Source organism: Salvelinus sp. IW2-2015, linkage group LG1, assembly GCF_002910315.2.
Source record: "Salvelinus sp. IW2-2015 linkage group LG1, ASM291031v2, whole genome shotgun sequence".
NCBI classification, from domain to species: domain Eukaryota; kingdom Metazoa; phylum Chordata; class Actinopteri; order Salmoniformes; family Salmonidae; genus Salvelinus; species Salvelinus sp. IW2-2015.
Window position 1 is genome coordinate 36,333,842 of NC_036838.1, and position 23,981 is coordinate 36,357,822.

A 23,981-nucleotide genomic window follows, 5' to 3' on the forward strand; every position below is an offset into this window, starting at 1 on the left:
TATTCACTAGAAGATCAATTATTACCCTTCTCTGGTTCTGCCCTGCTATTGGTGCGGTGAGGAGGGGGAAAAGGCCAGATAGCCAATGAGAGTGCCTAGAGGAGGGTGACCCTCAACACAGGTAGCTGTCCGACAATCTATGTCACCTTTACTCTGATAAAGAGTGGACAGCAGTGAGCTACAGAGCTGCATGCCCATTTTCACTGTGATCCTGACATTGTATGTCTCTATGGGTTTGTCTCTCCTCTGATACTGCTTAAGTCCCCCACAGTAGACAGGATGTTGAACCTGAAGGAGCTGTGTAGGGGCCTGCCCCTGGACCCAATGACACCCAACCAGGGCTGGAACCCCAATGAGCCACACGCACCTGTCAGGACGCCCAACCTCACTCCAGAGGAGGAGAGGGTGAGTACACAGACATACTGTCACATCTATGGAATGCAGACCCATGTCAACGAGCATAGACATCCCACTCAGGGATTTACCTGTAGATTTTTCCAAGACTCCTCGGTTTATCTTTGAGTGGAACCATAATGCTTTTAATGTGGTATTTTAGGAGTAACTAAACTAGAGGCATATCCCATTTATAGCCAAGGAATTATCTTATTGAGGCCAGTGTCATAAACTTCATAAGCTTTTTTTTATCTCATCCAGAGAATTGTCAGTTTAGGTGTCAAATCATGCCCATCCTTGTATTCCTCAGTGAGAGTGAATCTTTAAATTGAAAAAGGATGAGTGAAGATTACAGACGCACCACAGCTTGTGGGTTGTATCCAAATATTGTTGGAGAAAATTGGGGACACTGAACATAATAACACACAGTGCATGTGATTCATTTGATCCAATCTATTGGGAGTCAATGATGTGTTGACGCACGGTTCACATTATGCAATGCTCAGCACAATGGCACTTTTTTGGCTTTAGGGTAGGAGACAGTGTTGGTTCACCCCCTCGGAACCTTCTATCAGCTTCACTACCGTTTGCCAGAACTGGGAGAAAAGGACACTGATTAAGAGAGATACGAGTGAGTGCTTTCATGGCTAGAGAGGGGGAGCAAAACACAAAGGACCAGAAAGTTAGCAAAAGAGAGGATGCAAAAGAAAAAGAGGGTCAATGTCCTTGAGATATTTCAAAACAATTACACCACATTCTGACCTCCTGTCTCACCCCCTCCTCTCGTCCTCCTCTCTAGCTGGCCCTGTGGAATGACCTGCATTACCCCCCTTCCTCCCACAACAACATCCTGACTTCTGAGTTTGCCCGGGAGCTCAGGCAGTATGGACACATCTACATGTACCGCTTCTGCCCCCTAATACACATTAGGTACTTATAAACATCTAAAACACCACTCCCCATCTGTAGTAATCTCTCTCTCGATTCCATGATACGGTCCTACCCCCTGATCTGTGTGTGTGTGTGTGTGTGTCCTCAGGGCCTACCCTATTGATCAGTATCCCTGTCGTACACGTCAAGCTGCCTCCATCATGCTCATCATCATGAATAACCTGGACCCTGCAGTTGCCCAGGTAACCACCACTCTCACATACTGTACATGGCACACAACAGTTCGCTTCTCATTTCTGATTTAACTAAAACAATGTATTAATCCACCTAAATCACTCTGTCTATTGTTGCTTTATCATCTTCTCCAGCTCTGCTCTCCAGTTTCCCCAGGAGCTGGTTAGCTATGTGGGGAATGGACAGGTTTTCAGTATCTGGGCCCAGGTAAGGACAGAGCACGTGAGTATGATGGTATTACAGTATGTAGATATCTGTGTGTAATAATGTGTGTGTAATTTTACTTGTACCGTGTGGAAACACATTCATTGCTATATACAGTATCTTTATGTGTATGTGTGTGTGGGTAGTTCCATCTGGTGATGCACTACCTGAGTGAGATGACAGAGGAACAGACTCTTGTCATGTACAGTGGTCATCCATCAGGGCTGTTCCCCAGCCTGCCCCCCCCCATGCCATCGTCACCAATGGCATGGTAACCACACATCCCTCCCTCCGCCTATCCTCCCTACTCTACAGCATTTCAATTAGATGCTGTTTTTCCGTTACCATTTAGGTTTTCCCATTTTGATTTGGAATAGTCCATGGCACCATGATTAGTCCCAACAGTCAACAGTAGAGGGCACTAGCTCCTTTGTAAACTCACATTGAAATTGTCTTAAAGGGATTTTGGCAATGGAGCCCTTTATCTACTTCCTCAGAGGTAGATGAACTCGTGCATATAATATTTTTGTCTCTGCGTGCAGTTTGAAGGAAGTTGCTAACTTGCGTTAGCGCAATTGATAACTAGCGTTAGCGGAATGATTGTAAGTCTATGGTAACTGCTAGCATGCTAGCAGACACCATGGACTTCCAGCCATTGTGCTAATGCTAATCAGCATTGGCTCGCAAAACTACATCTAACTTCCTTGCAGAGACATAAAAATGGTATCCATGAGTTAATCTGACTCTAGAGAAGTAGTTTAATGGGCTTCATTGCCAAAATCCTGAATTAAACAATTGACCTGTTTCTCTTTCTTCTCCTTCCCCTGTCTCTCTCTCTCTCCCTACCTCTGTAGCTGACAGTGCTGAATGCAGGTCTGATGAACTGAGGGGCCGGGTTTTGGTGACGTCAGAGCTGGGGGGGCATGAGCGGGGCACAGGCCAAGACTGCTGTCATCGCTGGCTGTGTGTGGGTCATTGTTGGGAAGGGGCCGTAAGTAATCATGTCACTGTTAGTCTACATAATTATTTTTTCGAAGTATGTGACAAATAATATTTGAATTGATTTAGTGTCACACTCCTAATGGAAATACAATTACACCAGAGTTTACATTTACATAAAACACTGGCGACACACTGGTGTGGGGCTAAGTCTACATGGAAATGAGGAACAAAAAAGACCATGATTGAGTTGGAGACCCCTGGTCTGGTTACGGTTAAGGTTGAGGGGGTTTCTCTCTAAACGTTGGTCTCCCCCTCCTCTCCACCAGCCTCCGTAGACAGGTAGCTACCATCAATAAGCTGTCTGAGGCAGGGATGTTCTTCTGGGAYTATGGCGACACCTTCCTCCTGGAGACCCAGAGAGAAGGTGAGTCCTACAGTTCAACCATCACCACCAAACTGAGTAGATAGAAGTCACTGACACAGGGTCAGATATTATTTCACCCTCCTAATGGTTAAGGTTAGGATTGAGGTAGGGTAATCCAGGATCTGGGGTAGGGTAATGCCAAGGAGCAATTTCTAGATCCACATACACATGCTGAAGAGTAGGCTGATCACAGCATGTCTAGTGATATCAGCAGAGTCCTCTCCAGTTTGATAACCTCTAGGTTTGTGTTCCTCTCCCTTTCTTCAGGAGCGGAGGTAGAGAAGGAGGGAGGTGGAGCGACTGAGTTCCACTACCCGTYCTACGTCCAAAACATCATGGGGTAAGTGATAGGGTGAGGGGATAGCTCAAGACAGATATAGCTCCTGATGACTAGGGCCCAGTTTTTTTATTCTGATCAGGTCACATGGTCAGATTAAAGTCGTGGCCATAACCCTTGACCCATCCCTTCTCGAACCGTTGCACTGGGTCTGCACCTCCRGTGACCCCTGTGACTGATGACGTCGCCACCACTGTCCTGGAGGAAATCAGTGCCAACGTGACTGAATGTGTGCGACAGCAGTAGAACGAAACCATCAGCTGGATCCGCCAGGCAGGAAAACACAGTGGTGTAAAGTATTTAAGTAAAAATACTTTAAAGTACTACTTAAGTAGTTTTTTTGGGTATCTGTACTTTACTTTACTATTTATATTTTTGACAACTTTTACTATTCCTTCACTACATTCCTAAAGAAAATAATATACTTTTTACTCCATACATTTTACCTGACACCCAAAAGTACACATTACATTTTGAATGCTTAGCAGGACATAGAAAATGGTCCAATTCACGCACTTATCAAGGGAACACATGGTCATCTCTTCTGCCTCTGATCTGGCGGACTCACTAAACACATGGTCATCTCTTCTGCCTCTGATCTGGTGGACTCACTAAACACATAGTCATCTCTTCTGCCTCTGATCTGGTAGACTCACTAAACACATGGTCATCTCTTCTGCCTCTGATCTGGTGGACTCACTAAACACATGGTCATCTCTTCTGCCTCTGATCTGGTGGACTCCACTAAACACATGGTCATTTCTTCTCCTCTTGATCTGGTGGACTCACTAAACACATGGTCATCTCTTCTGCCTCTGATCTGGGGACTCACTAAACACATGGTCATCTCTTCTGCCTCTGATCTGGGGACTCACTAAACACATGGTCATCTCTTCTGCCTCTGATCTGGGGACTCACTAAACACATGGTTCTCTTCTGCCTCTGATCTGGTGGACTCACTAAACACATGGTCATCCTTCTGCCTCTGATCTGGTGGCTCACTAAACACATGGGCATCTTCTTCTGCCTCTGATCTGGTGGACTCACTAAACACATGGTCATCCCTTCTGCCTCTGATCTGGTGGACTCACTAAACACAAATGTGTCTTTTGTAAACGATGTCTGAGGGTTGGAGTGTGCCCCTGGCTATCTATACATTTTAAAAACAAGAAAATGGTGCCATCTGCTTTGCTTAATAGAGGGAATTTGAAATGATTTATACTTTTACTTTAGCAATTACATTTACTTTTGATACTTAAGCATATTTAGAACCAAATACTTTTAGACTTTTACTCAAGTAGTATTTTACTGGGTGACTTTTACTTTTACTTGGGTAACTTTCTATTAAGATATCTATACTTTCACTCAAGTATGACAATTGGGTACTTTTTCCACCACTGGGAAAAAACAGCATGGTACTAATTAATATGGCACATATAGGACACAATGTTAGTCATTAACATTGCAATACTAGATAAATAAGAAATGTATTATACAAATTAGAATGCCATTTCTGGATGTCTTCTGTGTGTGGGTGGTGGGCTCCCAAGCCAGAATCCTCTACTCAGACCAGAAAGGCCGTGTGTGTATTGCCTTGGCCATCAATCAAGCTATTGCTGATGGGAGAGTTTTGGTAAGAGCCCAATCAGCCTTACCAATATCTCTATATTATGGGTGCTTGTACAAGTTATATTATATGAGGCTATATGCTTCGGTTGGAGTCACCAGTGGGTAGGTAAACCTGTAGGAATGATGATGACTTTTTTTCTGTCCAGTCTCCTGTGGTCACCATGACGTCAGTGAAACACAGTCCCTTCAAAGATACCTCCAACGTGTATAACGGCTCGGCCTTCTGTGCAGGTACACTTCAGCACACTTATCACTTGGACAGACATTATTTTGACATTGTCATCATTATATTAGTCACTATGTTAGTCTAGATGGCTAGAAACCATTGACTTTGGGTGAACTCAGGTATGTCAAAGAGTGACTTTGTCACTGTGTGCCTGTCTTGACCCCTGATAGATATGGGGGTCCACGTGAGTGTCCCTGCACAATGGTGGAGGGGTCGGCTGGTAAGACCTGAGTCTGACCCTTCAAACGGCATGGGAAAGAGAAATGGAAGAAAGAGGGATAGCACACAAAAGCCTATGAGATAATTATGAGACATTGTGCCTCAGATAACCAATCTTGCTCATGGACAACCTTTGAAATGTGTTTGTTCATATAATGTGAGCACGGAACTATAGATTAGAGTCCCAGTCATGTCCCCTCCTCCACTCAGTCAGACTATGTTTTCTGTCTCAAGTCTCTCTCCAGGAGTGAGGTGATGAACGGAGGGTTTGGTCGACTGGATGGGACAGAGGAGGCAGCGAAGAGAGCCAGTCTGATGCTCAACTGGGATGTCTCTAAAGCGGTGAGAAAGGGGCGATGGTGGAGCGTAGACAGGGAAGCTGTCTTTGAGATTGTTAGATACTGTTCTTAGAAATATTACAACAGGATAAGTTAAAAGGGTGCATGTAATATAAACTCCATCATGTCACAGATCCTATTAATAACCCAGCTAGCACATTTGGTTCCTTGGAAGTTGTGGGAACATACCTAGGTGTCTGGCTAGACTGTAAACTCTCCTTCCAAACTCATATTAAACATCTCCAATCCAAAAATCRAATCTAGAATCGGCTTTCTATTTCGCAACAAAGCCTCCTTCACTCACGCCGCCAAACTTACCCTAGTAAAACTGACTTATCCTACCGATCCTCGACATCGGCGATGTCATCTACAAAATAGCTTCCAATAGTCTACTCAGCAAACTGGATGCAGTCTATCACAGTGCCATCCGTTTTGTTACCAAAGCCCCTTATACCACCCACCACTGCGACCTGTATGCTCTAGTCGGCTGGCCCTCGCTACATATTCGTCGCCAGACCCACTGGCTCCAGGTCATCTATAAGTCTATGCTAGGTAAAGCTCCGCCTTATCTCAGCTCACTGGTCACGATAACAACACCCACCCGTAGCACGCGCTCCAGCAGGTATATCTCACTGGTCATCCCCAAAGCCAACACCTCCTTTGGCCGCCTTTCCTTCCAGTTCTCTGCTGCCAGTGACTGGAACAAATTGCAAAAATCGCTGAAGCTGGAGACTTATATTTCCCTCACTAACTTTAAACATCAGCTATCTGAGCAGCTTACCGATCACCGCAGCTGTACATAGTCAATCTGTAAATAGCACACCCAACTACCTCCTCCCCATATTGTTACTTATCCTCTTGCTCTTTTGTACCCCAGTATCTCTACTTGCACATCATYATCTGCACATCTATAACTACAGTGTTAATGCTAAATTGTAATTATTTCTATAATAGCCTATTTAGCCTATAGCCTATATATTTAGCCTATAGCCTATTTATTGCCTTACCTCCCTACTCTTCTACATTTGCACACACTGTACATATATTTTTCTTTTGCATTATTGACTGTACATTTGTTTATGTGTAACTCTGTGTTGTTGTTTTTGTCGCACTGCTTTGCTTTATYTTGGCCAGGTCGCAGTTGTAAATGAGAACTTGTTCTCAACTGGCCTGGTTAAATAAAGGTTAAATATTTTATTTTTTTAAACTATGGAGGACCAGACGCAGCTACGAGTCACTTTGCCCTACCCTATACAGGACGAACGTGTTAGACCGGGCCCTGCAGGGCTAGCACACAGCTCAACAACACATCTAGCTAATGACAATCAGCTAGTCACAGACAGTAGTGTGATCAAGGATATACACAGTGTATTCACTGTGTTAATCCACACCACCATTCACCATACCAGATGGAACTGAATTAACAGCATAACTAAGATGATCACGTACAAGCATTTCGCTACACTCGCATTAACATCTGCTAACCATGTGTATGTGACCAATAAAAATTTGATTTGATTTATAAATGTGATCTCGTGTCATATTATCCAAAAGTCCTATTGCACATCATCAATTTAAAAATAATAGCTAACATGGTGTTCTTTAATGTGGATCTAGATGTCTTAATATTAAACGTGTGTACCTTTTCAACTTGTAACCACTATAATGAGTAAATTATTCAAATAAAATCCCATGGTAGGACAATGGTGTTGACATCCTATTCTCATAGTATTGGGACAGAAACTTGCACATGAGACTTATGCCTACAAATGGGATAGGCATAGAACCAAAAAAAAGTATTTATTTATTTTTACCCCCTTTTTCTCCCCAATTCCGTGATATCCAATTGCGATCTTGTCTCATCGCTGCAAATCCCCAACGCGCTTGGGAGAGGCGAAGGTCGAGTCATGCGTCCTCCGAAACATGACCTGCCAAACCGCCCTCCTTAACACCCACCCACTTAACCCGAAACCCAGCTGCACCAATGTGTCGGAGGAAACACCATTCAACTAAGGACCGAAGTCAGTCTGCAGGTGCCCGACCCACCATAAGGAGTCGCTAGAACACGATGAGCCGAGTAAAGCCCCCCCGGCCAAACCCTCCCCTAACCCGGACGACGCTGGGCCAATTGTGCGCCACCCTATGGGACTTCTGATCACGGCCGGTTGTGACAAAGCCTGGGATCTAATCCAGGTCTGTAGTGACGCCTAAAGTACTGCGATGCAGAATTGTTAAAATGTTCAGGCCTACTGCGCTTGACCACTGCTCACTGGTGGCAGAGTGTCTGGGAATGCAATGGAATGACAAACTGTGCTCAYATAAAGGAGTCAAACTGTGCTGCAATAAAAGGGTCAATGGTACACAGACGTTCCAAATCTTGCATCACCTTGCATCTGATGAACTCCGGAAGTCCCTGGCGTCTACGTCCCGAGAGGATCCGAGCTTACCCGAGTCCCTCCAAGAGCCTCCGGAGACTGACGATTCACCTCTTCCCGTGCCAATGCAGCTCGGCAGGGCTAGGCTGTCTCCAGCCGAACGCGTAGGCAGACTTGAGACCCAGAGTTGTCTGTATTGCAGTACTGCCGGTCATTGTGTCTACCTGTCCCTTCAAGAGACCTAGTTAATTCGTTGGATTGAGTACTCTAGTGGGCCTTTATTTAAAGATAATTTTTCGTCTCCCCTTGCCCGCCCCCCTCTCCGTGCCATCCTGCGGTRGGGTGACCAGTCCAAGTCTCTCCAGGTACTCATCGACTCGGGGGCCAATGTGAGTCTCATGGATGTTTCCCTGGCATCCAAGCTGGGCATCACCACTCAACCCCTCTCCATTCCCATGGGTGTTAGAGCGCAGAACGGGMGCTCTATAGGCCGAACTCATCTCTGAGTTCCAGCGCCTGCACCCCGGTCAACCAGGAATGCGCCCAGGTAGGACGTCAGGTGGCGTCCCTAGGGGGGGGTACTGTCAAGCCCTGATCTGTTTCACCTGTCCTTATGCTTGTCTCCACCTCCCGCCAGGTGTCGCCCAGCTTCCCTACTTATCCCCTGGGTATTTATACCTGTGTTTTCTGTCTGTCTGTGCCAGTTCGTCTTGTTTAAGTCAACCAGCATTTTCTAAGCTCCTGTTTTTCCCCAGTCTCTCTTTTTCTCGTCCTCCTGGTTTTGACCCTCGCCTGTCCTGACTCTGAGCCCGCCTGCCTGCCCCTGAGCCTGCCTGCCGCCCTGTACCTTTGCCGCTACTCTGGATTATCGACCCCTGCCTGCCTTGACCTGTCGTCTGCCTGCCGMTGTGGTTGCAATAAACATTGTTATTTCAACACAGTCTGCACCTGGGTCTTACCTGAAACCTGATATCTCTGTGTGTGGAGTAAAGGTGGTCTAGGATTTTTTTCCCCTCTGGTTGCACATGTGACATGCTGGTAAAAATGTGGTAAAACTGATTTAAGTTTGCCTGCATTAAAGTCCCTGGCCACTAGGAGCGCCGCTTCCGGGTGAGCATTTTCTTCTTTGATTATGGCCTTATAGAGTTGGTTGAGAGCGGTCTTAGTGCTAGCTTTGTTCTGTGGTGGTAAATAGACRGCTASGAATAATATAGATGAGAACTCTCTTGGTAGATAGTGTGATCTACAGCTTATCATAAGGTACTCTACCTCAGGCGAGCAATACCTTCAGACTTCTTTAATATTAGACATTGCTCACCAGCTGTTATTGACAATAAACACACACCCCCACCCTTCGTCTTACCAAACTTAGCTTCTCTGTACTGCCGGTGCATGGAAAATCCTGCCAGCTCTATATTATCCGTATCATCGTTCAGCCACGTCTCGGTGAAACATAAGATAATTACAGTTTTTAATGTCCCGTTGGTAGGATAATCTTAATCGTAGGTCATCAATTTAGCAAGAAGAATGGATGGCAGTGGGAGTTTACTCGCTCGCCTACGGATTCTCAGAAGGCAGCCCGATCTGCGGCCTCTTTTCCTGCGTCTTTTCTTCAAGCAAATGACAGGGATCTGGCCCTGTTCCAGTGACAGCAGTACAGTATATTCTTCTTGTCGGACTCATTAAAGAAAAACATTTCTTCCAGTCTGCGGTGAGTAATCTCTGTTCTGATGTCCAGAAGGTATTTTCGGTCATAAGACAACATTATGTTCAAAATAAGTTAAAATAAGTAACACAAAATGCAAAAGAAACTAACAAAATAGCACAATTGGTTGGGAGAATGTAAAACGTCAGCCATGTTCTTCAGCGCCATCTTTGGCACACATTGAACAAATGTGATCTAACAAAGTGGATATTCGTCAAATCTGTCATTTACGAGCAATGCCTTGTAAATTCACCAAAATTATATTAAAGTATATATTAGGATATCAATGTGTATGGCTAAGCTATTCTTCATTGTGCCAGTTAATTGAAATTAAACATCGCCAAATGCATCAGTTTAATTAGCCCTAAATGTGCAATAAAAAGTATTGTGCCTATAGCTTATTTATTGAACCGCGGGGCACTATGCTGATAAACCTATTCTTTACCATGGTATAGCCCTATTCGGACGGTATTACTAGAGATGTTGGTTTTGTCATTATTATCCAAGCATGTGTGTTATTCCAGAGGACAATTCACAACAATATTTTTTTCCAAACTGCCCCCTGTAATTCTAAACGTTTTAAAATATAATTTACTTTTACGACAGAAGCCTGGAGGGTTTTATTGTAGGCATGAAGATATTTCAACGTCATAGGCTATACTGATAACTCGTGCTTGGCTGCCAAATGTATAGATGTTCTCATAATATTTAAATTGATAAAGTGTGATCATAATCATTATTTTAGCGATCCATGGTTGACGACCTTCCTAATAACAATGCACCCCATCCGGCTGATTTGAGCTGCTGAACCATATTTGCACTTGAGATGCATTTATGGATGAGAAAGTGAACTTTGCATTTTCACAAGGTTTAGCGGGGATGCCCTGCTTTGCGATCTATTGCCTAGGACAGAGCTCTCCAACCCTGTTCGTGGAGAACTACCATCCTGTGGGTTCACTCCAACCTTAATCTAGCGCACTTGATTCAATAATTAGCTGGTTAGTTACAACTGGGGTTGGAGTGAAAATGTACAGGAAGGTAGCTCTCCAGGACCAAGGTTGGAGAGCCCTGACCTAGGACATCAACAGCCAGCCACCCACCCCGCATTGTCAAGGCTGCATACAGCAGAAATATCACTGAAATATTCTAGTTCCAACACATCACCTTCTAGTTGATGACCAAATAGGCAGCATAATGCTCATACCAGTCCTCTTGAACCCACATGTAGTCTAGTAGGACTCTGCAATAATGAGGTGGTGTGTACATGTGTGCGCATCAATTTCAGCTTGTTTTCGGAGTCTTCGACTCCAACCACAGGAGTCGACTCCTTTTGACTCCAACAACAGGAGTCAGAGTCGGGGTCGACTCCAAAAATCCTGGAGTCCATTACTTTGACCCCCACGCGTTTCCATGACAATTCCATTGTTGGTCGAGTTCGACTGACATCTTTACCGCATCTACAGTATGGAGTGGCCCCTGCAAAAGCAACAAAAGGTTCCATGGTTACCATGCGTAAACACGCACGAGTGGATCGAGAACCAGCGCTACTCCCCAAGAGTAGATGGCCATGACAAGTCGAATGCTGAAAACAGAACTGGTGTCGCTACTTCTCAATTTACAATAGGAATACATTATATACAATATAAATCCAAAACTGTTTCATTTGATTAGGTCTATAGGTCAGCACACAAAAAATGGATGATTTKGAGATAAAGGAACAACTGGCGCGGATTAAAAAGAGAGATTTATCGCAGACATATTTCTACAAAATGGCAAGCAGAGTGTTCGGTCCCGCTAAAACACGGGACAGGGTTTTCATCGCGCCACCGATGCCCAAACGGCCCGTTTGCACGCCGAAGCCTGAAAGCCAAGTGCTGACAAAAAGCCGATATGGGTCAGTGGCGGCCATGGTGTCGGGTACAGGGGACAGAGTCAGTGGTGCTCCAATGACAGTGATGCCTTTGGAAGTTAATGACGCGAAGCACCAAGACTGGGTTAACCAAAGGAGGTCATTTCGTCGACAGTTCGATAGTCTCGGAGACTTGTCGAAGTGGGTTAACAGCAAGCCGACCGTGACCGAGCTGGAGATGTTGGTTGTGGAAAGAGAGAAAAAGAAACGGAGAACTCCCTCACCTGTCCTGGGTTTTACTTTGACACCTCCTGAGGCTCTTAAGGTAACCCCAGTGAGCAAAATTATGTTGAAAATATGTATTGTAGACATTTTTTCCAGGCGTTGAAATCAGGTTCATTTTCGGTTCTGAATTAAAGTTGAATAGACCTTTAATTAAAATGTTTAATTTTTTTGTTTCTATGGCCAAATTTCAACTATACTTTCATTCACTTATATATAGAAAGCATTATCACATTCATAATTTTTTATTCTAATTGGAGYCAACTGAAGATTGCATTATGGAATATTTATTATTCTTCCCATTATGTGTTTTTCAAAAAGCATTAGAAGTGGCAAGTTCAGACCAACAAAAAACCACAACAGAACACAAACTACAATAACACTCTTTTACAGTCTTGCTAAGACTGTGATATGTGGTTGTTTATCTGCCTTAATTGAATCCACTGGCGGTAAGTACTTTGACTAAGAGCATCTGCTAAAAGACCAAAATGTAAATGTAAAAAATAAAGACTTGCGAAGCATGCAGGATATTATTATAATGACATCCGCCCCCAAACAAGACCACATTTGGTTTGCTCTGACCGGACCAAATCTGAACCAATCATAGACATCTACGTATTAATGGAGTTTTTAACTTTAATGATGTAGAATGGCGCCCGAGGGGATGGCTGCCATATTACGTGCTCCCAACCAAATGTGCTATTGTGTGTGTTTTTTCGCAATTTTTGTAACTTATTTTATACATAATGTTGCTGCTACCGTCTCTTATGACCGAAAATAGCTTCTGGATATCAGAACAACGATTACTCACCTTGAACTAGACAAAGAGTTTTTCTTTAATGAGTCCGATGCAGAGGATGTTTTGGTTCCCCGAGACCAGGCCCAAATCCCTGTCATTCGCGTGAAGAAAAGACGGAAATACAGGGGGCGGAGATCGGGGTGCCTTGTGAGAATTCATCGGCGAGTGTGTAACCCGCCTCTACAATCACTGGAAAATAAACTTGATGATGTCCGTTTGAGATTATCCAACCAACGGGACATTAAAAACTGTAGTATCTTATGTTTCACCGAGTCGTGGCTGAACGACTATATGGATAATATAGAGCTGGCTGGGTTTTCCGTGCATCGGCARTACAGCAGAACAGAAACCTTTGTGTTCAACCTCTCCCTGACCGAGTCTGTAATACCTACGTGTTTCAAGCAGACCACCATAGTCCCTGTGCCCAAGAAAGCGAAGGTAACCTGGCTAAATAACTACTGCCCCATAGCACTCACGTCGGTAGCCATGAAGTGCTTTGAAAGGCTGGTCATGACTCACATCAACACCATCATCCCGGAAACCCTAGACCCACTCCAATTCGCATACCGGCCCAACAGATCCACAGATGACGCAATCTCAATCGCACTCCACATGGACTTTTCCCCACATGGACAAAAGCAACACCTATGTGAGAATGCTGTTCATTGACTACAGCTCAACGTTCAACATCATAGTGCCCACAAAGCTCATCACTAAGCTAAGGATCCTGGGACCTAACACTTTCCTCTGCAACTGGATCCTGGACTTCCTGACGGGCCACCCCAGGTGGTAAGGGTAGGCAACAACACATTTGCCAYGCTGATCCTCAACACTGGGSCCCCTCAGCGGTGYGTGCTTAGTCCCCTCCTGTACTCCCTGTTCACCCACGACTACATGGCCAAGCACGACTCCAACACCATCATTAAGTTTGCTGACGACACAACAGCGACAAYGATGAGACAGCATATAGGGAGGAGGTCAGAGACCTGGCAGTGTGGTGCCAGAACAACAACCTCTCCTTCAACGTGAGCAAGGCAAAGGAGCTGATCTGGACTACAGGAAAAGGAGGGCCGAACAGGCCCCCATTAACATCGACGGGTTGTAGTGGAGCGGGTTGAGAGTTTCTAGTCCCTTGGTGTCCACATCACTAACAAACTATCATGGTCCAAACACGCCAAGACAGTCGTGAAGAGGGCACGACAACACCTTTTCCCCCCAGGAGAAAAGATTTGTCATGGGTCCCCAGATCCTCAAAAAGTTGTACAGCTGCACCATCGAGAGCATCCTGACCGGTTCAATCACCGCCTGGTATGGCAACTGCTGGGCATCCGACCGTAAGGCGCACCACTGGGGCCAAGCTTCCTTCCATCCAGGACCTACTGTATATATTAGGCGATGTCAGAGGAAGGCCCAAAAAATTATCATAGACTCCAGTCACCCAAGTCATAGACTGTTCTCTCTGCTACCGCACGGCAAGCGGTACCGGAGCGCCAAGTCTAGGTCCAAAAGGCTCCTTAACAGCTTCTACTGCCAAGCCATAAGACTGCTGAACAATTAATCAAGTGGCCACCCGGACTATCTACATTGACAACCCCCCCTCCTTTGTTTTTACGCTGCTACTTGCTCGCTGTTTATTATCTATGCATAGTCACTTTACCCCTACCTACAGTACATGTACAAATTACCTTGACTAACCTGGTACCCCTTGTATATATTGTTATTTTATTGTGTTACTTTTTATTTTATTTTTGAATTTAKTTTATTTAGTAAATACTTTATTCACTCTATTTCTTGAACTGCATTGTTGGTTAAGGGCTTGTAAGTAAGCATTTCACATTAAGGTTGAACCTGTTGTATTTGGCGCATGTGACAAATAAAATGTGATTTTATTTTATTTACAAGTTTGTACAGCACCATACAGCACAGTACAGTAGAGCATATCAGAGTTTAGTTCAGTACRGTAGAGTTTAGTTCAGTAGAGTAGAATACAGTTCAGTACAATATAGTTCTTTACACTGTACTTTATTGTGCTCTGCTGTACTCTACTGTACATCACTGTAATCTACTATGCTGTATTCTACTGTACTGTACTAAACTATGTGTTCACTGGGAAATCATCAATGAGTGATGCCTCCATGGCTCATAGACCCCATTATGTTACTTGCTCTGTCCCTTCTCCAGGCCAGAACACGTGCCAGCCCAACCCAGCCTTCTCGGCGGGCTAATGTGCCTCGCACACGCGCAGTCCGGTCCCAACTGCGCGAGGTAAAGGAGGTAAGGAGGTACCTCCGCACTCACAAGCTCCGACCCTCTGAACTGGCCAAGAGGCTTGACAAACATGGCACGGGACGCATCAGTCGGAATGACCTCCGAGCTGTGTTTGAGAAGGTAGTGATCCTATGAATAATATAATGACATGGCAATCCGTGTGAGTGTAGGCCTATGTGTGTGTTTATTGATATTGATGCATCTCCACCAGGAGGGCCTCCCTGTGGTGCCAGAGCATCTGGATGACCTGGTGTCCACTCTTAGCGGCATGGAAGGGGACACGATGACAGTGAAGGACCTGGCGGAGGGCATCAAGGCCTGGAGCCTAGAGAGGGAGGAGGAGAGTGCCAGCTGGGGCCGCAGGGGCCTGACAGAGAGAGGAGAGCTAGAGCTGGAGAAGGGATGCAACAGGGAAATAGAAAGAGTGAGGGGCAGGGAGCAGCGGTCTCCGAGCATCCCAGGTTAGTAAAGATGGAGACATGATCCTCTCAGCTCATCACCCAATCAGCATTGTGTAGCATTGTTAAGTTGTATGATGTGATTAAATGGATACAAATGCAGTGCTAGAAAGACCYCCCATTGCCTTGTCTCCTCTCCTCTCCCCTCTCCTCCCTCCTATCCCCTCTGCTCCTCTCAGCACGGAGGCCAGTGTGGAGCCGTGGTCTTAAGCGTGGGTCAGGGAGGCATGGTGCCCAGCTCCTGCCCCTCCCCAGTCCTGAGCTGTGCCTGCAGACTCCCCTGTCTCTAGAGGAGCAGCAGGAGCAGGCCCTTATACAGCAGCACCGCCGCAACAGGATCAAGGTGAGGGCAGGACCAACACAATCAAATCCTACAGGCAGGACACCTCCTGTCCAGAGACAACTGTCACTACAGAGCATCAAGGCTATTACGGCCATTCTCTCTATGTTTCTCACTCTCTGACTATAACCTGGTCTGTAGGAGGGCATACAGGATGAGGAGGTGCTGGCCATCATGAGGACAGTGTGTACAGGGAACACCACCCAGGACGCCCACTCCCACCCGTCCTCTCTGGGAGGAGACACGGCCCGAGCGTTGGACAAGTTCAGGAGACAGTGTCTGGGGGAGTACCTGGACTCATTGGACCAGTGTCACACACACGGGGTCACGGTCAACCAGGCCACACTGGAGAGAGGTGAGACCCATAGAAAAACACACATACAGAAAATATGACACACACAATACACAAACACAGTACACTAGACACCCAAGCACATAGCCACAGAAAGAGGTTTAGTTGGGTGTGCTGGATGGGGGTGGACACCTTTATAATAATGCATTGCATGCATCTATAATCGCATTTKCATGGTGGCATACAGTTGAGCAGACACGTTTTTAGGATTTACACACTTGGGTTAACATGTTTTAGCAGGGTCTGGAAAACAAATGGGCCTTTAATAAACGCATTTCATGCAATTCTACGTCATTTGCATGATAGAAGACATTAGCACAAAATGGCCAAAATAATACTTTGTTTCATCATTATTATTATTTTATATCATTGTTATTATTGTATCCGTATGTATTTACAGTTGAAGTCGGAAGTTTACATACACCAGCCAAATACATTGAAACTCAGTTTTTCCCAATTCCTGACATTTAATTATATAAAAAATTCCCTGTCTTAGGTCAGTTAGGATCACCACTTTATTTTAAGAATGTGAAATGTCAGAATAAAAGTAGAGAGAATTATTTATTTCAGCTTTTATTTATTTCATCACATTCCCAGTGGGTCAGAAGTTTACATACACTCAATTAGTATTTGGTAGCATTGCCTTTAAATTGTTTAACTTGGGTCAAATGTTTTGGGTAGCCTTCCACAAGCTTCCCACAATAAGTTGGGTGAACTTTGGCMCATTCCTCCTGACAGAGCTGGTGTAACYGAGTCAGKTTTGTAGGCCTCCTTGCTCGCACACGCTTTTTCAGTTCTGCCCACAAATTTTCTATAGGATTGAGGTCAGGGCTTTGTGATGGCCACTCCAATATCTTGACTTTGTTGTCCTTAAGCCATTTTGCCACAACTTTGGAAGTATGCTTTGGGTCATTGTCCATTTGGAAGACATATTTGCGACCAAGCTTTAACTTCCTGACTGATGTCTTGAGATGTTGCTTCAATATATCCACATAATTTTCCTACCTCATGATGCCATCTATTTTGTGAAGTGCACCAGTCGCTCCTGCAGCAAAGCACCCCCACAACATGATGCTGCCACCCCCGTGCTGCACGGTTGGGATGGTGTTCTTCGGCTTGCAAGCCTCCCCCTTTTGTTTGTACAGATTAACGTGGTACCTTCAGGCATTTGGAAATTGCTCCCGAGGATGAACCAGACTTGTGGAGGTCTACCATTTTTTTTCTGGGGTCTTGGCTGATTTCTTTTGATTTTACCATGATGTCAAGCAACGAGGCACTGAGTTTGAAGGTAGGCCTTGAAATACATCAACAGGTACACCTCCAATTGACTCAAATCATGTCAATTAGCCTATCAGAAGCTTCTAAAGCCATGACATAATTTTCTGTAATTTTCCAAGCTGTTTAAAGGCACTGTCAACTTAGTGTATGTAAACGTCTGACCCACTGGAATTGTGATACAGTGAATTATAAATTAAATAATATGTCTGTAAACAATTGTTGGAAAAATTACTTGTGTCATGCACAAAGTAGATGCCCTAGAGGACTTGCCTAAACTATAGTTTGTTAACAAGAAATTTGTGGAGTGGTCGAAAAATGAGTTTTAATGACTCCAACCTAAGTGTATGTAAACTTCCGACTTCAACTGTATCTAAACCAGTTCTTTAAATATGCAAAACGTGTTTTGTTTCATTCTGTAGAGAAATTTAGGTTGGCTAAATTAAGTTTGATCTGTCTTTTTAATTATGTGCTCAGTTTTAATTTTAAGATAGGTACTGTATAAGTAGACCTTTTGTTAAATACATATAATTAGTCTATTGCTGTCATTTGTTGGGTAAGTTAGGCACTAGCCTTTCTTGGTAATTGCTGCAATATAGCCTGTTCAAAACTTTTGTGAAGGTTTAAGCCCAGTTCCAAGTGTTTTGCTTCATTCTGTTGACCCATTTTCTTTGGCCAAATTAAGTTCCAACTGTAATGTTGTGTTTGCCGCGATATAATATCCTTCTCGTATTTTACCTATAAACAATGGCTTGACTTACTTTTGATATTACCCTAATAAAGTTTAGGAACTTTTGTGAAGGTTTAAGCCCAGTTCCAAGTGTTTTGCTTCATTCTGTTGACCCATTTTCTTTGGCCAAATTAAGTTCCAACTGTAATGTTGTGTTTGCCGCGATATAATATCCTTCTCGTATTTTACCTATAAACAATGGCTTGACTTACTTTTGATATTACCCTAATAAAGTTTAGGAACTTTTGTGAAGGTTTGGTCTGGTGGGGCTATTAGCGTATACTGCAGTATATGAAGGTAGAGCACACCCGCATTCCAACTGACTCCGACAGTTGAACTTGAGGTGACAAATAATGTTTAGGTCTACCAGAGTTACTCCTACAATCTAACAATATAATACTTGTCTAAAAAAAATATTCTGATAGAAAATGTACGAATGAATCTCCTTCTGTACGCCTATATCTGTAWAGCAGACTCAGTAGCCCATCTGACAAGGATAAAGAAATSCATGTTGGTGTCGTAGCATGCAGCTGGCATGTCTCTATCTCTCTCTGAGGCTAGGCCTAAGCTGGGTTCTCTTCCTTTATATTCATTTTTTAAATATGAATATCATACAGTAGACACCTAAGCATAGCAGTCCATTTAAATGTTGAGCTCGAGGTGATTTAGTCCTCCAACCGCTAGAGAGTGTCCGAAGTTAGGGGGTGTCCGATGGGGGAAATTAGCTATACAGGCCTATGCATGCAATGCCCTGATGCATTTATTGCTCAAATCTCTGACAGCTGAACCGTGAGGTGGACAATTATTGTTTTAGGAAAGTCAAAACAATATAACAATAGGCTATAAAGTTTTGCATATGCTACACATGGAAACACAAGGAATAGTGTTTTTGTAATTTGTTATAGGCTGTTTGTAAGGAATGTAAATGTGGCTCATTTGGCCAATATCCCTGGTTTATTGATGGCGCTGGCTGCGTGGGTGGACGCCCTATTAGGTTACACACCCAATGCATATGGATAACCAGTACATTTCTCAAATGTCAGATGATAAATTAAAATCTTCCCAGTCACWTGTCCAGAGCCAAATTTTCCTAACAAAAACATGATATATAGTATACACTGACTGTACAAAACATTACGAACACCTGCTCTCCATGACATAGACTGATCGGGTGAAAGCTATAATCCCTTATTGAYGTCACTTGTTAAATCCACTTTAATTCGTGTAGATAAAGGGGAGGAGACAGGTTAAAGAAGGATTTTTAAGCCTTGAGACAATTGAGACATGGATTGTGTATGTGTGCCATTCAGAGGGTGAATTGGCAAGACAAAAGATTTAAGTGCCTTTGAACGGGGTATGGTAGTTGGTGCCAGGCGCACCGGTTTGTGTCAAGAACTGCAACATTGCTTAGTTTTTCACACTCAACAGTTTCCGTGTGTATCAAGCAGAGGCTGGTGGGAAGGATATATARGAGGACAGGCTCATTGTAATGACTGAATGGACCGGAGTCAAACGTGGTTTCCATATGTTTGATTTGTTTGATAACGTTCCATTGATTCCATTCCAGCCATTACATTGAGCCCATCCTCCTATAGCTCCTCACACCAGCCTCCTCTGGTGTCAAGAATGGTCCACCACCCGAAAGGACATTCAGCAAACTTGACACAACTGTGGGAAGCATTGGAGACAACACGGGCCAGCATCCCTGTGGAACGCTTTTGACACCTAGAGTCAATACCCTCACAAATTGAGGCTGTTCTGAGGGCAACTCAATATTAGGAAGGTGTTCCTAATGTTTGGTATACTCAGTGTATAGTATAGGCTACAAAATACATTTTCCAGTGACACTGACTCACCCAATGATGAAGATGCAGCATAGGGTACTCACCGGTGATGTGCTCTTTCCAATATCTGAAGATAAGTTACTTTGAAAATCAGTGCAGTTCACTCAGAATTGCTCCAAAATTGTTGAGATTTTTTTTTTTGCTTCTACAGACAGATTAGTCTTCTCTTTTTAAACTGACAGCCGCAACCATAGAAATATAACCCATAGATGGCAGTTCCCATTCAAGTCAGGACTGCCAGCCAATGCTAGTGTACCCATGAGTTTAACAGTCAAAGTGCCAGGATTAGAGGTTCCAAAATCCTTCWATGGATTATCCTGTATCCATGGCCACAATGCAACAAGCTGTTCTATATTTGCTACGCATGCTGCCCTAATTGCGGCCTTCCCGACTGTAAGTGTTTGTGATAAAACTTAATCCACAGCTATTTTTTTTTAGAAGCTATTGATCCTCTGTAGATAAATGATGCTCTCTGGTGTAGTATTTTGAATGATTTAATTTATGTCTGTTCAGGCAGGAGTAATGTAATTTTGGGGGAAATACTTTTTTTATTGCCTAATTTGGGCAAAAGTATTTATATTTATCAGGGTGTGCTGCAGCACCCACAGCACCCCAAATACCGTGAGGCAGGCATTAGGTAAAGCACAAACATATACCCCTTTGGCTTTACATACAAAAACAATTCCAGATGATGTTGACACCTTTTCTATTCTAATCACATGACCTTATGTGACAAGTACCCTTCATTACTGATTAATAGCACTTTAAAGCACCTTGATTGTAGGTGTGTGTGTGTCCTGCTCCTCCTCAGTTCTGCTGCATCCAGGGGACCATGTCCTAGGGGGTCCAGAGAATCTCGTGCTGAGGCAGGCAGGAACCAATCCCATGCCGGGGTGTGGGGGCCGTCTGAGGACCTGGATCGGTTACAGCAGCAGTACCCCACGGGGGGGCGAAGAGAAGGAAGAAGAGGAGCATGGCCTGGAGGAAGAGGCCGCTCTACACAAAGTCTGCAAGGATACGTGAGTATTTATGTCATCAACCGCAGATAGATGATCAAATTGACCACACAGTGACAGTCAAATCAAGCAGAGAATAGTGATTTAAGTTTGTATTATACCACATGCAGTTCTGACAGTGAGGGAGAGGTCAACAGCTCTGACATTACCTGTGGTGTTTTCTGACTTCTCTCCCAGGCCTTTGTACCCCTCCCATAGGTCTGTACGTCGGGGCCCCAAGATGATGACCCTGTCCACAGGTCGAGCTGAGGTCAGACACAAGACAGAGTGCTGGCTGACCAGGGAGGAGTACACCCACATGACCAGGTGAGGAGGAAGTGACATAAGTGTTATTATAGCAAGCAGCCACACTCTTAGAAAAAAATATGCTAAGTAKAACCATACAGCGTTCTTCGGTTTGTCCCCACGGGGAACCCTTTTTTGTGCTGGGTACAACCCTTTGCAGAGGGTTCTATCTAGAACCCTCTATGTAGGGTTCTTCAAAACCCCCCTGCAAATGGTTCTACCAAAAAMCATKTTATCATCTAAAGGTTCTTCCTAGAATCGTCTATGAGGTGTTTTACCGAGAACCCTTTTATCTTTGGAGGGTTCTTCCTAGAACTCTCTATGAACGGTTCTACTAGCCTTATTAGCCTTTAAAATAAAAATATTTTTGACAATATATTCCATATATCATAAAGCATTTCTTTGAGGGCTTAGTTATACCCTAACACAGTGGTTTACAGGCCACATTATACCCTAACACTCCTGGTTTACAGGCCACATCAGGCCTGCAAGTCACATTATGCTGGCTTGCAAAGTGATGTGTAATTCCTATTGGAATCCAGGCAGAGTTAAGATATCCAACAACTGGAATTGTTAATCACCCGCAACCTGCATTCAGAATGACTGCCAAGGTAGAGAAGATTGAATATTGAGACTACCTCAATAATCTAAACTGGGACAACCATCTCAGTAACGGGTGCAATAAATCGGTACATTCAATGTACATTCAAAAACACMGATTACAGTAAAACAAATAATTCTGATAATCTTCCTGCAATAGAGCATGCTGGGAAATAGTATATATGGTTCTATGTAGAACCATTCTTGCCTTCCAAAAAATCATCTTCCAAAAACGGTTCTTAGGATGTTAAAAGTTAGGTAGAACCCTTTACCTTTGTCTTCCTAAAAGGGTTCTTCTGATCAAATCCTAGCRCTCTGCAAAGAACCCTTTTGGAACGCTTTTTTCTAAGAGTGCACAATGATAGTAGCCACAGCAACAAGAATGTATACTGTTTAACATGTGTAGTGTGTATGTTCTGTTTGTTTGGAGCAGCAACATGAGGGAGCCGTCCAGCCGTAGAGCCGACCCTAACGCTTTCTGGACTGGTCAGGACAACCATGTGAGACTCTACCTGCCCAGAGTGGGCCTGTCTCCTGAAGGGGTCCTCTTTGAGCACATCATCCGCTCTCCCGCCCCAAGCCCCGGCAGCTGGCCTGTCAACGACAGGGGCTACTCCACCTCTGGAGACATAGATGGACACAAGGCCTACACCCTGTAGAGCGCTTTACTCCATGCTCCAGATACAATATTGTACTTTCATGTGGGAGTTCAAAGACTTTTTGCTGTTAGATTATGGTTACAGTCTTATCCAAGGGTCTCCTCTTCATTTCACGAGGCTATTTTTAATTGAGATTATTTCGTCTTTGAAGCTAATAAAGACTATAATATAAAGTGAATGTCCAGTGTCGTGGCAATGTCCTGTATTACCAAATGAGGAGAGTTACAAACCACACACCAGTCAGAGTTATACTTAAACTTCATCTTTAATAWTATGAGCTTTAAAATCGTCCTTTGACTCTCAGATCAATTCAGTGTCTATAATGAATTCTGAGAGTGCCTACAAAAGAATACCAATATCTTTTATAGCCAAGATACACCCCCCTAGTTGACATGACAAACCATAGATAATAGGAACTCTTCACAAAGGGCCTTATACTTGAGAAAGGAGTATCCCATAGCCAGATAGCATTAGCTATAAATTATCATTCAGTTTGGTCTCTAAGACGAGGTTCTAATCTCGTTCCTGGTACTTCATAGTACAAAAACATTACCTCACTATCTGGAATGCTCTTTAGGCTTTATTGAMCAAAGACATTGTAAATCTCCTCTGTCAGTGCTATCTCATAGAGGCCCATCCTCAGTGGAACACTGAACACACAATAGTCGACAGATTCTATTCTGTCGAATAAAACAACCATTCTAATGCAATACAAAGATTATAATATAATCTTACAAGCACTATAACATAATCTCGCAATTTTCCACGACACCAGTCAGAGGAGTATCCTTTTAGGTGAGTAGTTTTTAATGACGATCTTTCAAGACTGTCCCAAAGAAAACCCACCTACTGCTTTWTTACATGCAGTCACATTGTCGTGCRCGCTATGACATCTCCCCCTTTAAAGGGATACTTCAAGGTAGTTTTGTGAGCCAATGATAACTAGCGTTAGGGGTTGTGTCCCTCTCTCTACCTTCTTTCTCTCTCTTCTATTTTATTTTCAACGGACTATGGGACAGTGCTAGTAGCAGTGGCTTGACCGCGATTGGTGCTGTTGCCCTAGTCCACGGACCCCTCTGACACCTGAAGGACTGGGAAGAAGGAAAGATAAAAGTGGCTTGACCGCAGCCCAACCTGACTCCCCAGTTCACGGACCACCCTGACACCTGAAAGATTGCGAGCGAAGGAAAAGTAACAGGGGCTTGACCGCAGCCTGACCTGACTACCCAGTTGACGGACCACCCCAGATGACAAATGACTACCGCCCTGTAGCACTCACATCTGTAGCCATGATGTGCTTTGAAAGG

At 44.1% G+C, this 23,981-nt stretch overlaps 1 protein-coding gene and 1 pseudogene across 1 annotated transcript; both read left to right on the forward strand.

The window, feature by feature from the left end:
* Positions 1-235: 235 nt before the first annotated feature.
* LOC111974839 (urocanate hydratase-like) lies at positions 236-7,128 on the forward strand (annotated as a pseudogene).
* A 4,157-nt stretch (positions 7,129-11,285) lies between these two features.
* On the forward strand, positions 11,286-22,822 carry efcab12 (EF-hand calcium binding domain 12). The gene is made up of 8 exons (XM_023995758.1): positions 11,286-12,091; positions 15,029-15,235; positions 15,327-15,576; positions 15,753-15,916; positions 16,055-16,268; positions 20,926-21,133; positions 21,308-21,436; positions 22,449-22,822. Exons 1-8 carry the CDS (start codon positions 11,612-11,614, stop codon positions 22,672-22,674), a joined length of 1,878 nt encoding a protein of 625 aa, XP_023851526.1. The 5' UTR covers positions 11,286-11,611; the 3' UTR covers positions 22,675-22,822.
* Positions 22,823-23,981: the final 1,159 nt, after the last annotated feature.